This window comes from Spinacia oleracea, chromosome 6 (assembly GCF_020520425.1).
Source record: "Spinacia oleracea cultivar Varoflay chromosome 6, BTI_SOV_V1, whole genome shotgun sequence".
NCBI lineage: Eukaryota > Viridiplantae > Streptophyta > Magnoliopsida > Caryophyllales > Amaranthaceae > Spinacia > Spinacia oleracea.
The window spans coordinates 150,288,731-150,305,323 of NC_079492.1; the positions used below are offsets into that span (position 1 = coordinate 150,288,731).

The following is a 16,593-nucleotide window of genomic DNA, read 5'->3' on the forward strand; positions in this document are numbered from 1 at the left end:
ATGGGAAAGGAAATCCCAAAGTACATGGTGTGATTGATGGGATTCTTCCTTCTACTTTTCTAGTAGATTTATCTTGTTATTCACCATTACATTTAGGAGGATTACTAATTTAGAAGTACTTGTATAAGAAATATTAGTGAATGTTGATGGTATGGCATAATTGGAGACCGGGGCCGGAAAATTTAAAAATGTGGCTCGGACACGGGCTAGGTTACGCGCTCTCGTGCCAGGTTTGGATGGGCCGTAGTATCTAAGCTTATTTTACTCATTTTAGTGTGTTGTCATGTAGGACTATGTTGTGCTATGTTATGCCTTTTTCAAAACGGCTCAGACTTGGCCCACGACCCATAACTTCATGCTCGTGTCGGGCCACATTTTTCCATGGCCACCCATGGCCGTGTTTTTTCGTGTTGGGCCGGGCCATTCCTCAGGCTAGCCCGTCCCAATGCCATCTTTTCGCTCGAGTCGTAATATGTTTAAGGGCACATAAGCGTCTTTATACTCTTTAATGCTACATATGTACGATAAATTGTCAATGCTCCGACCTCCGGATGCGCAATGAATCGTGAAAGATACTAGATTTGTAACCTTCGGATTATGAGAAACTCTAAGTCTCAAGTGGCTTGGTATCATTAAATTTGTTTATTGATACTGAGACTAGTATGATATTGATATAACAATACGTTGTTAAAAAACAATTATATACAGAGTAAATAATTTACGTAATTGATACTGACATATTCTGCGTTGATAAAAAAAATGCTGTATTTGAAATTTTGAAGACCCTAGAACCTCTTACACAAAACAATATCAGGTGTAGTAAAAAAAAAAAAAAAAACGTGAACAAAAATAAATAAAAAAAATGAAAAAAGGACGTGGCATTTCACTAGAAAAATGGCAATTGGAGCAGCAGCAGCAGTACTAGCTGCAACACTTTCTCCTCCTCCTTCAACCTCTTCGTTGACATCGTGCGACATTCACCATCTTCCTCATCATCACCATCGTCGTCATCCTCTATCGTCATCTCCATCATCATCATCATCATCATCATCATCATCATTTTGTTTTCCGAGCTCTCGGTGAATTTTTCGCTCCTCTAATAATGTTTAATTGTGCAATTTCGATGATTAATTGTTCCAAAATTTTGATTTTATTCAATTAGGTCAATTTGATTGCTTTCTGGTTTTGTTTTTATTTCCAAGAATATTTTATTGTTCGAATGCATGTCGTTTTAGCCAAATTTCTTTACAACAATAATGTAATACCTATCAGTCTATCACTATCACTTCACAATAGCAAAATGAAGCTTCACTGGAATTATTAGTAGTGATTGAAACCCACCTTGCAAAGTTGCAATTCTGGATTTCTTTTTTTCTTTTTTGAAGTAGTAGTTTTTGCCTAGGTGATGGAATCCTCGGCTGAAAATTGTAGCAACTTATGGACATGTATTTCTTTGATACTCTATGATAGTATATTGTGTATGCATCAAGTTAAAATTCATGTAACATGTGGAGTAATATTGTAAATGCCAATGGTTAAGAAGGAGCTGTTAAACACAAACTAAGAGGAAGCGTGATAATCAAGGACTGGGGTGGAACTGAGGGTCGGGTTTTCAATTTTTGATTCTTTTTACGGTCCGTTTGGTAGCCGGCTGCAAATAATGTCAATGGGAATGAATTTATATGTAAACTTTTAAGGAAAATTAATATCCATTTCCATGGTAATCCTAATTTTCATTACCATGGACATTATGATGTTATTTTCTTGCCAAATAATACTTAAATTTATTCTCATTCCCATCATTTATTACCGGCTACCAAACAGGCCGTTAGAGTTTCAAAGGGTCATGTTATCAGCGTTGTACGTAGTACATGAGTGAGTTGGAATGACGGTCTCTGAGTGTCATCGATTAAGAAGATTTTGATGTGCTGTTTTGCCTCTTTGTTTCTACGTCTATGTTTAGTCTTGGTAATTAGTTAGTTGAGCTACGACGAAGAGATTAGTAAGAGTAGTTGGCGAAAGAGATGCTTATGTTGACAGTATCAAATTTTGGTTACAGGACCAAGAAAAACAGTCGCAATAAGCTTGTGTGTAGAATGGCTGGAATTGACAGCAAGGGAATGGCGAGTGATGTTTATTCAGGAACTATGATTTATGAGCCTATATTAGAAGAAGGTGTTTTCCGGTTTGACTGCTCATCTGATGACAGAAATGCAGCATTTCCTAGCCTGTCATTTGCAACTCCTAAACTTAGGGAAACACCTTTAATGAGTGGAAATCTTCCCTTTTATGTTCCTACATTTGAGTGCACTCTGGGGCAGCAGATCGTGAATCTTCAGGTTAACTCGTGTTCTCTCTATTTCATGTTAGTTACATATATATATGGGGATGTTTTTACTTCCATATGTTTGAATGAGTGAAATATGTTATCAAAACCTGAAAAAGAAACTATATAGATCCTTAAAGCGGCTAAAAGGATTGAAGATACTGAGATTTTTCATGTACGTAAATGTGTAAAATGCCCAATTGTTTCTGCCATTTTATGCCTTCTCTCTTCCATGTTGGATAAAACATGAGCTTGACAGTTGACACTTAGTAAGATCTTCCAACTATAGTGTTAGAGTTTTTAGAATACTTGTCTCGATTCTTTACATGGTAAGTTATGACTTCACTTTGGTATTATTTGAAGGAAATGATATATGTAGTCCTTATCCCTAAGAGCTACATATATAAGAGACCGATCAACGCGTGATTTTGTCATGCATTCTTAAATTAATTCCAATTTAGGAATTAGTAAATGCTTATTTATAGCCTTAAGGGATACATCTATCATTAGTTCGTTACCCTTATTTAAATTTTCTATGCTCTTATTTTTCACTTGTACAACTATTTGTTTCCAAACTTATTTCTGTCATTGCAGCTTCCCGTTGGTACATGTTTTTATGGAACTGGAGAAGTCAGTGGACAGCTTGAGAGAACAGGAAAAAGAGTAATGTTTCATTCCTAGAAAACTGTCTTATTTGAATTACTTATTTTTTAAATCTTAGATTTTCACTAATTCTTTCCGTATTAGGTCTTTACCTGGAACACAGATGCTTGGGGATATGGGCCCAGTACAACATCATTATACCAGTCACATCCCTGGGTTCTGGCCATTTTGCCAAATGGGGAAACACTAGGTGTGCTGGCTGATACAACACAACGTTGTGAGGTAAAACTCTCTTCTATTCTTTCTATTTGAAGACCCTGTATAATATTCACAGAAAATCCACTTTCTAAACATTTATCTTAATTTTTTGTCGTGAACAGATTGATTTACGGAAGGAGTCTACCATAAAGTTTGTTGCACCATCATCTTACCCTGTTATCACATTTGGTCCATTTTCTTCCCCAACTCATGTTCTGGAATCTTTGTCTCACGCAATTGGTAATCACTGTTACTTAGTAAGATTATTTTACTGAGTTTCATATACCTTTTGTCCCCCAATAATTCTAGACAGTTGGATGTTCAGCTAGCGTAAAACAAGACGGGACTTTATTTGACGGGAGAAAGGGAGAAATTTTGGAAAGCCTTTATGAATACCTGTTTAAATTTTAATAATACTTCGTACTTGATATAGAAATCCTGTGTACGTTTCTGAAATAGGAAAATAGGTTACGCCAATTTTAAATTGAGAAGCATGACTTTTGTTTTGATGAGGGCGAGAAGCATGACTGCGTGTATTAACTATTTAACTATTAAGGCTTATTGGCTTATTGCACTTTGCTCCTTGCTCCTGAATGTCAGAAAAAGGAGCAATGAATGAGTGGGAAGTTCACGTTATCCGATCTTCTTCCTTGTTGACCCAGCTCTTCCAGAAGAAAATGGGTAAAACAAGCAGTATTATACCAACTTCAAGGGAATTTTGCAGAATTGAGAATCTTCTGGTAGATAAATATACTGAATATGCTTCTTGTTATAGCTAACTTGGCACCCCATTAGTGAAGACTTTTCTTTTCCTGTGGGGGTTTAATGTACTCATTCCTTCTGTTTGTTATTGTTTGGAGTAGATGGTGGGCTACGGCTGGTAAATGACTAGAGACTATATGCGTGGAGGTAGTTTTTATTCTGCTCAATGCAATGGCCCTTTTTCTAATTGAAACGGAAACCTTATACCTTTTGCAGCTTCCCTATATGACTTAGACTTACGTTTGCTACTTTGCCATGTGAAACGAGAGAAAAGGGAAAAGGAGAGGGGGGGGGGGGGGGGGGGGGGTTCAACTCTGCTATGCAAGTTATAAGTAATAATCACATGGATATTTTATTGGCCGGTTTTTTTCCCTCATTGTATCTCAAGTTAGTTGTTTCAACCATATGCTTCACTTAGAACCAGAAGTAGATCTAAGAAAAACACGTTTCCATTTATTTGTAACTGGACTCTACTAATCCACGTAGAATTCTTCCTTGGAACATAGAGACATGCAACACCATATATCTTTGTGGAAGTTTGAAGAATATGGCGAATCCACCACTGGCACCAGAATAAAATCAAAATGATAGAGATGCTTGAAGCAATATTTCTCTGTTTCTTAGTTGAGTTTGTCTCAGATTCAAAAGGAGCATTAAACAATGCAAATCAAATAAGTCATACTGTATATTTTATGACTGATACTGCCCATTCCATATCCCACTATGCACCTTGTACAGATTTTAATTGATATTCTGGTTACAGGAACTACCTTTATGCCACCAAAGTGGGCACTCGGCTATCATCAATGTCGATGGAGTTATGCTTCTGATAAACGAGTTCTTGAGGTTAGCTGTTCTTTGTCCTTGGAAAAGATTCCCTGTGATCCTATTCCTACATGTGGGCATACATTTGCTCTGTATACTGTTTATCAGTTCATGCATCATTTTGAAATTGGTGTATGCTTAGTGATTTCTTGTTCATTGCTTGGACGTCCTTCCCGCTTTTCCTATCTTTTATCTATATCTGCATTTCCTCACTAAATGCAATCTTCAACTGAATATACAGGTTGCTAGAACTTTTCGTAAAAAGGACATACCTTGTGATGTGATCTGGATGGATATAGACTACATGGATGGTTTTCGTTGCTTTACTTTTGACAGTGTAAGTTATTTCTTTATTTTCTCGAATCAATGTATTTTAACAGTACCATACTTCCATACCTTTACTATACTACAAAACTGCAATCTGGTAAATTTCGCAGGACCATCCTTTATCAACTTTGTATGTAGTCATTTTAGAAACTAAAGTAAGGTTGGGAGAGGAGGCCCTGAATGACAAGATATGAGTGAAATCCAAAATATCCTTTCTCTACTTCAGTTGAATTCAAACTATTACACTACTCTATCAAATAGACTGGCCTCCGCCTTATAGTTATTTTACGATGACAATAGTCAGTTATGTAATGTAAATAGGTGGTCGCATAACTTTGATAATTGCTCAAAAAGGATGCAAAGAAATGTTCCAAGGACCTATTGAAAAATGGGTATTGTTTACCTGTAGAAGGACTTGGTTTTGTTTTGATTTGGGTCCTTCTGTAGGTGTAGCACTGAAAATTTGTGTTCTGACAATTTGGCCACACCGCCACAATCTCCATACGTAGTTTTTTTTTATATGAGCCTTTGTGCTAATGGAGAGTAGAGAACTAGACCCTGGATGATATTTCTTCTCCCCACTGTATTAATTTTGATTTGGATTATCTTTCATATCTGCTGAATATGAAAAGTTTGCCGACAGCTGCAGTTTCCCCTTTTCTATTTTCTTAATTGATCTTGAAAATCTTCTTGTTTCACTTAAAATAATGTATCAGGAGCGTTTTTCAGACCCAAGCTCTCTGGTGAATGATCTTCATCTTGATGGTTTCAAGGCAATCTGGATGCTTGACCCAGGAATCAAACAAGAAAAAGGTTACTTTGTTTACGATAGTGGATCTGAAAGTAACGTCTGGGTCAAAACTGCTGATGGGAAACCTTTTTTAGGTAAGCTTTTTTAGTTAAGGACTTGCCTCTGTACCTTTGGTTTTGACTGTCGTTCTTTTAATGGATTTACCTTGAAATTCCATATTTTTGAACCTATTCGAAATCTTTTTAGTCTACGTAATTAATAATAAAGGAATTATGTAAGAGCTGGTTGTTCAATGAATTAGTGTATTGCTGACTACTCCCTTTGTCCCAAAGTACTTGACACACTTTGACTGGACATGTTTTCAGTGCATAACTTTGACCATCAATATTGTTAATCATCATCGATTACTCGAATAGTAATTTTTTTCATAAAAGTTAATAATTTGAAAATATACATTAAGATACACCCAACAACATTTTACATAACATTTGTTTTCATGCATTAGCAAAAAAAAAAGTTCAAAATGGGTGTGTGAATACTGCAAAAAGTCAAACTGTGTCGACTGCCGAGTAGTATGGGATGGAGGGAGTACTTGACTAATACATGACTAATCTACAAAAAATTCCCCTTGATTTCTCGCATGCGATTTATTTATTTTACTATTATTGTAAGGAGTTCCATGAGTTGGCTGTTTCCTCATTTTTGAAAATGTTGCTAGAAATTATTTCTGAAAAAGGTGACTACAATACTACATACATCCATATAGAGAGTCAATAAAATGAAGTTTTCAAGTGCAGGGGTTTTGGTATAAGAAGAAAGGGGGGAAAATTTGGAATTGAAATAACACTGAGGAAGTCTTTTTTTGTGCATTGTTGTTAACTGATTATCTAAGTCATTTAAAGACCTTATAGGCTTATACTAAATACTGTTACTCAAAAGTAGTAACATAATTATGTAATTGTTAGAAACCTAATAATTTAATGAAATATGTTGTTTTAGCTCCATTTCTAACAATCTTGAGGTCCAATAGAATTATATGAATTTTTCATCAGGTTTTTTCCACTGAAAATATCGATGAACCCTAGTGGCTGTCTCATATTTTCTTATATAATCAGGTGAAGTGTGGCCTGGGCCTTGTGTCTTCCCTGATTATACACATTCAAAGGCTCGATCATGGTGGGCAGATTTGGTGAAAGACTTCATTTCTAATGGCGTTGATGGTATATGGAATGATATGAATGAACCAGCGATATTCAAGGTATAGATTTTTTATACTTAACAGTTATATTCAGATTACGTCGTTACACCCAACCTTCTATATTCTCCCTCTCTTGGGTGGTAAATTGAATTCATCTTGCTGCTTGTTCGATAGGTAGTGACAAAGACTATGCCTGACAGCAATATCCATGATGGGGATCCTGAATTAGGCGGCTGCCAAAATCATTCATACTACCACAATGTATTATATTCTTATGACTTGTTCACATTCTTTTGTGTAATTGGCAGAGCTTGATCTTTTATAATGAGATTCTATTGCCATTTTAGGTATATGGGATGCTGATGGCTAGATCTACATATGAAGGCATGAAATTAGCAAATGAAGATAAACGACCATTTGTTCTTACTCGAGCTGGATTTATAGGCAGCCAAAGGTATGCTGCAACATGGACAGGTGACAACCTTTCAACATGGGAACATCTTCACATGAGTGTTCCCATGGTACTTCAACTGGTATGGGATCTGGAAACATCTTTCTTTTTGTTGTTTATTTGTACTTCTCCAGTGTAACACAGTAGTATTAATGGAACATCTGACCTTGTAAAGAAAATCACGGTGTCATCTGAAGCAGCTGGTATCAAATTCTTTATTCGTGGCTCCACAAGCCACATGGTATCAAATACTTGTGGTGACAATTGGAGGGTGAGGTTCAGTGTAAAGTGGGCTTCACCCTACTTGAGTTTCTTGGAGCAGAACCCTCCCCTAGCTTTGGCCATCCTTATATAGATGAGAATTGGATAAAGTAAAGACATGTGCTTAATTGTTTATTCTTTCTCCCATGAGTAAATATGTTGTTCTGCTAAGAATCAGAGATTGAAAGATGTGTGCTTAACTCTTCCATTTTTTCCCCATGTATTTTGAGGGTACAGAGCCTTAGTGGACAACCTCTCTCAGGCCCAGACATTGGTGGATTTGCTGGTGATGCAACTCCGAAGCTATTTGGAAGGTGGATGGGTATTGGTGCAATGTTTCCATTTTGCCGTGGGCATTCTGAGATGGGTACAGATGACCATGAACCTTGGGCCTTTGGTGAAGAGGTATGTTTGAAATTCAGGATATGAAAGTTACAGTTTAATGCTAGTTATGTGCCTTGTACAATGTGTTAGTGTTTTCTGTTATTTAGTTCGTGCTAATAGTGTGACAGAACTTCTATTGACTGCGAAGATTTGAAATAAATCAAATAGTTTCCTTTAGATGACTCCCATGACCTGAACAGCCAATATAGTGTTTGAAGTTAGATTCAAGCTTACTTTTAGAGCAATCTGGTGGTGCACGCGGTAGTATACCTGTGGATCTTTAAGAAAAAACATCTTCATGTCAAAGATTTAAGTTTTTTTATCGAGATAAAGTGACGTATGAAAGTCAAGGGCATGATGGATCTTCTGCAGCCCACATTTCGTGTATCATTGGTTCCTTATTTTTAATTAAATACAGATATACTCATATACAGTATAGGTGTATCACTTATATAATAGGAAAAGAGAGATTTAGATTGAGGCTAACTTCACTTTAATTGGTCAGTGCGAGGAAGTGTGCCGTCTTGCTTTGAAGAGGCGCTACCGGCTTATACCACACATATATACTTTATTTTATCTAGCACATACGAGGGGTGCTCCAGTTGCTTCACCAGCCTTTTTTGCAGGTGATACAATTATGGAAATTGTGGCTGCCATAGCTTGAAGCCCAACTTCCTTCTAGCATCTTAATCATTAAAATTACTTTATTTTTCCAGATCCGAAAGATGTACAGCTTCGCAAAGTTGAGAACTCCTTTCTGTTGGGACCACTTCTAATACATGCAAGGTTTTCCGTCTGTTATTTAAGGCCCCTTTTTTTATGCTTTATACCACATTGCTATCTTCTGATTGTACCGTTGATATGTTGCTAGGAACTCTTTATCTTGTCTATTAAAACATGAATCAAGCAGACAAATTGCAACTAGATACCTTTGACAGCATGTTTGTAGGTGGTAATGGTAATGAACTAAGTGTAATGGAAGAAAAGTCCCGTGTAAATGTCCATGGTAATGCTTGTCCACCACCAAATATCTATTTTTCTCCATAAATTCCCATTACCTTCCATTACCACTTTAGATGTGGTGTTGAGTGGTAATGCAAACTTTTGAAGATTAATTCGTTCTTAGACTGAGATGCATTACCATAGACATTGACATGGGACTTCCCTTGCCAACTCATATATTAATACATAACCATTATCAACGTTGTAAGTTGTAACCGCCTACCAAACAGGCCGTTAAGGACTCTTAAACTTCAAGCTAGTACCTAGTGCAGAAGACTGTTTCCTCTGTAAATTTGCTTAATTCCACCATCTAATGTTATGTTGCATCGTGGGATTCCACCATTTTTTCCAAACATAGTATTCTTTCTTACTTTGAATCTACTACATCCATCCTTGTTCTATTAGAGTAGTGATAACTCTGATAAGCTAGCAACTGGCAAAGACAATGTGTCCTTTGTAGTAAATGTGATAAATTAGCAATGTTTTCTAGGCTTTAGCCATTTAACAGGGACCTCTATTGGGAATTGGGATCATCTTTAAGTAAATGAGAACTAGAAGTTGACTTGATTGCTTAAACTTGGACTAACACGAGTGTTACTGTATACAGTACTTTGCAGGATCAGGGAACGGACCAGATACAACCATTGTTGCCTAAAGGCATTTGGTCGAGTTTTGATTTTAATGATTCACATCCGGTATTCAGAAACTTGCTCGCTCAGTATACTTTGACTGCAAACAGGTTCACATGCCAATTATTAAAGCTTTTGATCTTGTGTATGCTAGGACTTGCCCATGCTATACCTCAGAGGAGGATCAGTACTTCCCTTGGGTCCTCCACATCAACATGTTGGGGAAGCTAATCCAACAGATGACTTAACACTTCTTGTGGCTTTAGATGAACATGGTATGTTCCGCAAAAGCTGCTTTGCTTCAGATCTGGAAATATTTAATTCCTTTGTTGGAGCTACAGAAGAAATAGTAGTTTGATTATAGCAGGTATAATCATGCAAGTATAGAGATCCCAATGTCATTAGTATAGATATATGCAATGACTATTAATTAAGTATTATGAGATATTTATTCTAAGTCAACTTCCGCACAAAATAAAGGTCATGGTTTGTTGTTTTCTAATGAACGCAAGAAAGATTAAATGAAATCAAGAAACAATGACACACATATCTACGTGTTTCACTAACAATGCGTTATCTATGTCCACCGGGCAAAGAATAGGAGTATGTCGATCTTGAGGAACACATATTACAGAGTTGGGCTAGGTTAAGAATTAGGGAGTTTATATATTATTCCCTGAAACAAAAACTGATTAGATAATAAGCCTGAAAAGAAAACTGTATCGCAATATAACAAAAGATACCGCAAATTTTGGGGGTGTTGCCATTTTGCCAACCCAGGTCGCATCGCCCCCCGGGCCCTTAGCTCGCTGACCATTCAGCAAAACCCTTGTGCTGGGTCACTTGAAGCGACTGATTCAGGACATATTCTTTAGTTGTATTCTAAACCTAGTAAATTGGTGTCTTTGTTTATTTCCCCTTTGTAAGTCACATTTTGTGAGCATTTCTGCTGAGGTTGTCACCAGGTTTATGACCTATGTTACTTCGACTCTTCATTTTACCTCAAGTACCCATGTCGGATCCTCGACACTCCGACATGTGTACGGACACTCTGACACTTCATTTTTTACTTAAATCCTTGATTTTTTTTCACAATTTAGCCGAGTCGGACACTTGGGCACGTACCGGTGTCCGACACTAGTACCCGAGTCCAAGTAACATAGTTTATGACAGTCTTCCACATACTTGCAGGGAAAGCTGAAGGTGTACTATTTGAAGATGATGGTGATGGATATGGATTCACCAGAGGGAATTATCTATTAACTTATTACACTGCTGAATTCCACTCTTCTGTTGTTACTATAAAAGTTTCTAATACTGAAGGATCTTGGAAGAGACCAAAACGTCGTCTGCATGTGAAACTGTTGCTCGGTGGAGGTGCAATGGTATGAAATTTTGGTGGAACTGACAGTTTGTTATTATAAATTTAGTTTCTTTTTTTAAATAGGTGGATCTCTTTTCACTTGTCTCCTGTTTTCAATATTTTTATGCAGATTGATTCATGGGCCACTGATGGAGAGGAAGTGCAAATTACTATGCCGTCAGAGCAGGAAGTGTCTAACTTGGTATTAATGAGTCAGAAGCATTATCAAACTCAAATAGGTAACTTGAAAGACATTGAGCATGTAGGTCGGAAATACATGCTTTACAATCTTGACTGCTGCTCCTTTACAGTTAATATTGCTTCAGTTGACCATATCTGCTATCAGGAATTCGTCTCTTTCTTTGTTGTCAATTAATTATGTACCACAGTGTACCACTAAAATAGGGAATTCCATACTGGCATACAGCCATTGTCATGTAAATCTTATAATTATTGGTGCCAGTTTCATTATTTATTACCTTCACAATCACTAGCAGAAAATATAGGATACTTCTACCTGGTTTAATTTTTGGCTAACCATATATTACTATTGATTGCAGAAACTGTGAAGCGTATCCCAGAGGTTGAACATACTGCAGGAAAGAAGGGCACTGAACTTTCAAAGACTCCTGTTGAACTAAAAGGTGGTGATTGGTGTCTTAGAGTGGTTCCTTGGATTGGTGGTAGAATTATTACAATGGAGCATCATCCCACGGGTATGACTTCTGCTATTTGTTGACCATCTACTAAGCCAATATTTACATCCATAATAAAATGGAGGATGCAAGCTTAACCAAAATGATTTGGCATCCATCACTCCTCTATTAGTAGCAGAAAAGCAATAATCATCTCAATTGAAGGAAATTTGTGATTTTAGCTTAACCAATCTCAACTCTTTCTAAGGAAACTTGACCTTTCTAAGGAACTTATAGCAAAAAAAAATTAAAAGCATGCGCATGAAGCATACAACAGACAACATTAGAAGTATATTGTTCATGATTCTGTTAAAAAATATGCATCCTTAAACTGCCTTTTAGTGGTTTCTTTCAGTTTGTACCCACTCTTTTTTGCTGACTTCCTATACAACTTTGTTGCCTGATAATTATTCTCATTTGAATCTCTGGATTTCATCCCCTGCGTGAAAGTTTTGTCTAATATTGTGCTTCTTTGTGCTCACTTCGTACAGGAATACAGTGGCTCCATAGCAGGGTTGAAATTAATGGCTACGAGGAGTACAGTGGTACAGAGTATAGATCTCCTGGATGTACTGAAGAATATTCCGTCATTGAGTGAGTGTTTCTGTTAATGCTGATAACTTGAGTCATGAGTTAGAAAGTTGCAGCTTCTGAAGATGCTAAAATATGATAAACTTATAACACTATATCAATTTTCTTGCATCCTTGGATCGATCAAATCTTAAAAACGTGTGTATGCCGTTATATAATGTCCGAGCATTAACAATAAGGTGACGATCATTGTAAGGCTTCATTCTTTTCACCTTGAAAAAACATATTCTGAAACTGTTGAAGCGTATCTGAACTTATTTTAGTTGTGAATTGAACTTAGGTGACCCTTATTGGAATTTATCAATTTATCTCGATTTATTTTCCTGAAACTTGCGCACATAGAGTTTATTTTCATTTAATGCGTAGATTAAGCAGCTAAAGAATTCTTGTAGTGATATGACTACCAACGATGCTGAATATTGTATGAAAGTTAAGAATGTTCTACACCTCATGAGTCATAAGCTTTATTGCTTATTCACGCAAGCCTGACGTCAATGTTCGGGATTTAGCTGTGCAAGCTATTGAAATTACAACTTAGTATTAGGTTAATCACATGTTACGTTCAAATACACAAGCGGGCTAAAAAATTACAATTAAAAGATTAAAATACGCTCCGAATGCACCTCTTTAGCAATATTGTTAACTTAGTCATATTAGCAGTCTGAGTTATATGCACATGTTTTTGAAACTACAACTTAGTATTTGGCATTATATTGCATTATATCTTCCCAGGTAAGAAACATTTTCAGTCACACTACACAAATAGACTATTAAAGCTGTACTGATCATATTAAGGCAAAGTGACCTTTGTAAATTCCCACTGGACAGTGAAAATTGAAATGCTTGTGTAACACCTCGTGATTTTCTGTTTTTTTTTTTAATTTGGTAAAACTCTTTCCATTTGTCGTCTACGACTTACTAACTTGTGTAATCAACTAATCACTGTACTAAAAACAATTCTGAAATCGTTTTCCCCTTGCGTAACTTGGGGAACATGCCATTTATCCAGTCAAAGTAATGATACATATATAGGCTGATGTTTGTGACATTCACGCTATAGGCCCACACTTGCATTTTCTAGGAAAGTAGAATTAACAGTTACGACTTACGAGTATGTCTTTGTATTTTCTCCAGACATATGCAATGGAACTTTTTTTCTTTTTGGCTGAGGATAATTGGGTTTAGGAACTTTCAACTCTAAGTTCTTCTTTTAGAGAACCATGACTGGAGATGTCAATGATCTCACAATTGAATTTATGTTTGTCCAAGACTACATTGTGCATGCTCTAACGTATGCAGTATAACTTTTTTGTTTTCTTGAATCTCGTGACAAAAAGTGTGTCGCGCCTTCTCGTGCCAATAATTGTGGATTGTAATTGACATGGTGTAGAATTCGTTTTTTCTTGTGCCTTACTCCAAATCTATCTGTATGTATGCAGGCGAGATCTTCTGCAAGCTGGAGAAGAAGAAGCCCTCAAAATGGAAGGTGATATTGGTGGAGGCTTGATCCTGGAGAGATGTATATCAATTCCGAAGACTGGACCCAGTGTTGTTCGAATAATATCCAGTATCGTAGGCCGTAACGTTGGTGCTGGTTCTGGAGGATTTTCAAGGTTTGCCCATATGTTTACTTTACTCTACTGTTATATTCTCAAGTAGTGTTGTATTGATGATCAGAACAAAACCATCTCTTATCAACTTGCACTTTAATGCTTTAGTCTGTTCTTTTTCTTTTTACATTACAAACCAATTAGTAGAAGGTACACCATGTTGTACGTAGCTACACATGCAACCGGGTCGTTTTGTTTTTTTAAATCATTCAAAAAGCACATTTTTATTGTTTAAAGCACATATTTATCGATTAAAGTACATTTACAAACAAAAAACACATCCGCTTTAAAAAAACATATTGTTAAGTACAACACAATCACTAAAATAAAAAAAAAAATTCTGGAAAAAATGTATGTGCTTTTACATTGTACAATTGTGATTTTAAACCATAAAAATATGCTTTTAATTGGAAAAATGTGCTTTTAAACCGTAAAAATATGCTTTTAAGTTTTAACCCGGTTGCACTTAGAGCTACATATAACCGAGTGCACTTTCTAATTTGTGTGTAAAAGAAGTATGCAAGAACTTTCACGACTTTAGCTACATATGGAATGACTAATGTGACTTTAGCTAGTATAAATAGAAAGAAACTATTTGATATGTTGACCTGAGTTAAGAAATCCAATGTGACTCTTTCAGTTAGAGTCACTTCTACTTCATATAGTCTTCATTATTCTCATCCTTGTTGCTTGATGATGAAAATTATGTAGGCTTGTGTGTTTGCGTGTGCATCCAACATTTGGTCTCCTCCACCCGACAGAATCATTTGTATCATTTACCGCAATTGATGGATCTAAGCATCAGATTCAGCCCGAGTCTACTGAGCTATCGTATGAGGGCAACCAGCGACCAAACGGTAATTTTCAAACAATTATAGTAGCATTTTTTTTTAGGGTGGAAAGTTAGCAGTTAATTGCATCATAATTCATAAGTTAGCAACCAAATGGTAATTGTCAAACAATTATAGTAGCATTGTTTTTTTAGGGTGGAAAGTTAGCAGCTAATTGCATCATCAGTTAGCAACCAAATGGTAATTGTCATACAATTATAGTAGCATTTTTTTAGGGTGGAAAGTTAGTAGTAGTTGTCAAACAATTATAGTAGCATTTTTTAGGGTAGAAAGTTAGCAGCTAATTGAATCATCAGTTAGCAACCAAATGGTAATTGTCAAACAATTATAGTAGCATTTTTTTTAGGGTGGGCTAATTGCATCATCAGTTAGCAACCAAATGGTAATTGTGTTCAATTATATTTGTAATTTATCTGAAACCTCTGAATTTATTTATTCACTTAAATGTGTGAATTTTCAGGAGAATGGGCACTCGTTGATAAATGTCTCGGTGTTAGTCTTGTAAACCGGTTCGATACTAAGGAAGTTTTCAAGTGTCTGATTCACTGGGGTACAGGAACCGTTAATTTGGAGCTGTGGTCAGAGCAAAGGCCTGTTTCTAAGCAGTCACCTCTAAGCATATCCCACGAGTACGAGGTCAGAATGATTTAGGGCCCCATATGGTTTGTAGCCAATGCATTCAGATACTGCAAATAACGAGCCTGTTTTCAGAAAGAAGAATAACCAAATATAAAATAAATGTACTTGAGAATAGTAGAATACTGAGTTGTATTAGACCTGATCATCTATACCGCTGTCGGCCTGACTCGGCCCGAAAAGTACGGGGTTTGGGTAGCATAAAACATGCATTTTAGTCTGGCCTGAAAGCCGTTTTGGCCCGCAAAGCCCGTATCAAATGTCCGGCCCGAATTTGGATATTCTGTTTACCATATGATATGCATACATATTCTAGGTTTTATGCTTTCTTTAAAATAACGCTCTTGTAATAATCCTTACCCCCCATTAAGTTACGTTTATATGAAGCTATGGAGATGTATATTGACAAATTTACTTTCATATGTTTGAATAAGAGAACTTAACACGAATGAGCTCGGTTATTTATTCAAAAAAATGGTGTTAAGAGTTGCTAAAATAATGTATTGTTATTGTTATGTAATAAAAAGTCATAGTATCTGTAAATTACAACCGATATTAGGGGCATAATAGATAAATAAGAAAATACTAGGAACCAATTGTGCCACAAAGAAACATAGTTATAAGTTATCCTTGTCTTCCTAAAAATACAATAACATAATTGAGATATTATCTCAAATAATCAAGTAATAAGTCTAATATGGCTTGTTTCTTATCAATCAGAGCCTACTATGGTTTTACAAGACGCGATAACTCATAATTCCAAAGAAAATACTGCAAGTTAGTAAACGAAAATATCGTTGACAGGATTATTGGTAGCACGTAATGAACAAGGATATTCGCCGGAGTGTCGGAGCAAAAATAGTCGACATCAAAGAACGGAAAGAGAGCTCCATAACATACGACTATAAACATAATCTGCAAAACGAGCATATAAAATAAATAATAAATTTCTAAACAACCGATAAATCCCTATGGAAAAAAAAAATTTATAAAAAAAAAAACAAAAAAAAAACCAAAAAACGATCGTTCGGTATCACTGTCAGTTTCCAGTTTTTGATTTTTTGGTTTTA

The 16,593-nt window shown here is 36.2% G+C and overlaps 1 protein-coding gene across 1 annotated transcript; it reads left to right on the forward strand.

The window, feature by feature from the left end:
- Positions 1–876: 876 nt before the first annotated feature.
- On the forward strand, positions 877–15,972 carry LOC110801363 (uncharacterized). The gene is made up of 23 exons (XM_022006711.2): positions 877–1,079; positions 2,060–2,339; positions 2,921–2,989; positions 3,074–3,211; positions 3,310–3,427; positions 4,713–4,795; positions 5,016–5,111; positions 5,818–5,986; positions 6,968–7,110; positions 7,225–7,311; positions 7,398–7,583; positions 8,000–8,167; positions 8,652–8,772; positions 8,863–8,932; positions 9,756–9,843; positions 9,932–10,052; positions 10,969–11,162; positions 11,271–11,379; positions 11,701–11,856; positions 12,327–12,429; positions 13,866–14,039; positions 14,748–14,893; positions 15,348–15,972. The coding sequence occupies exons 1-23, from the start codon at positions 895–897 to the stop codon at positions 15,536–15,538; spliced, it is 3,195 nt and encodes a 1,064-aa protein (XP_021862403.2). The 5' UTR covers positions 877–894; the 3' UTR covers positions 15,539–15,972.
- Positions 15,973–16,593: the final 621 nt, after the last annotated feature.

Bases quoted from the DNA above. Each gene is read 5' to 3' on its own strand.
- LOC110801363 (XM_022006711.2), top strand. From the start codon at position 895: ATGGCAATTGGAGCAGCAGCAGCAGTACTAGCTGCAACACTTTCTCCT. The intron at 8,168-8,651 runs GTATGTTTGAAA...TTAATTGGTCAG, and splicing joins CTTGGGCCTTTGGTGAAGAG to TGCGAGGAAGTGTGCCGTCT. The intron at 8,933-9,755 runs GTTTTCCGTCTG...TACTGTATACAG, and splicing joins CCACTTCTAATACATGCAAG to TACTTTGCAGGATCAGGGAA.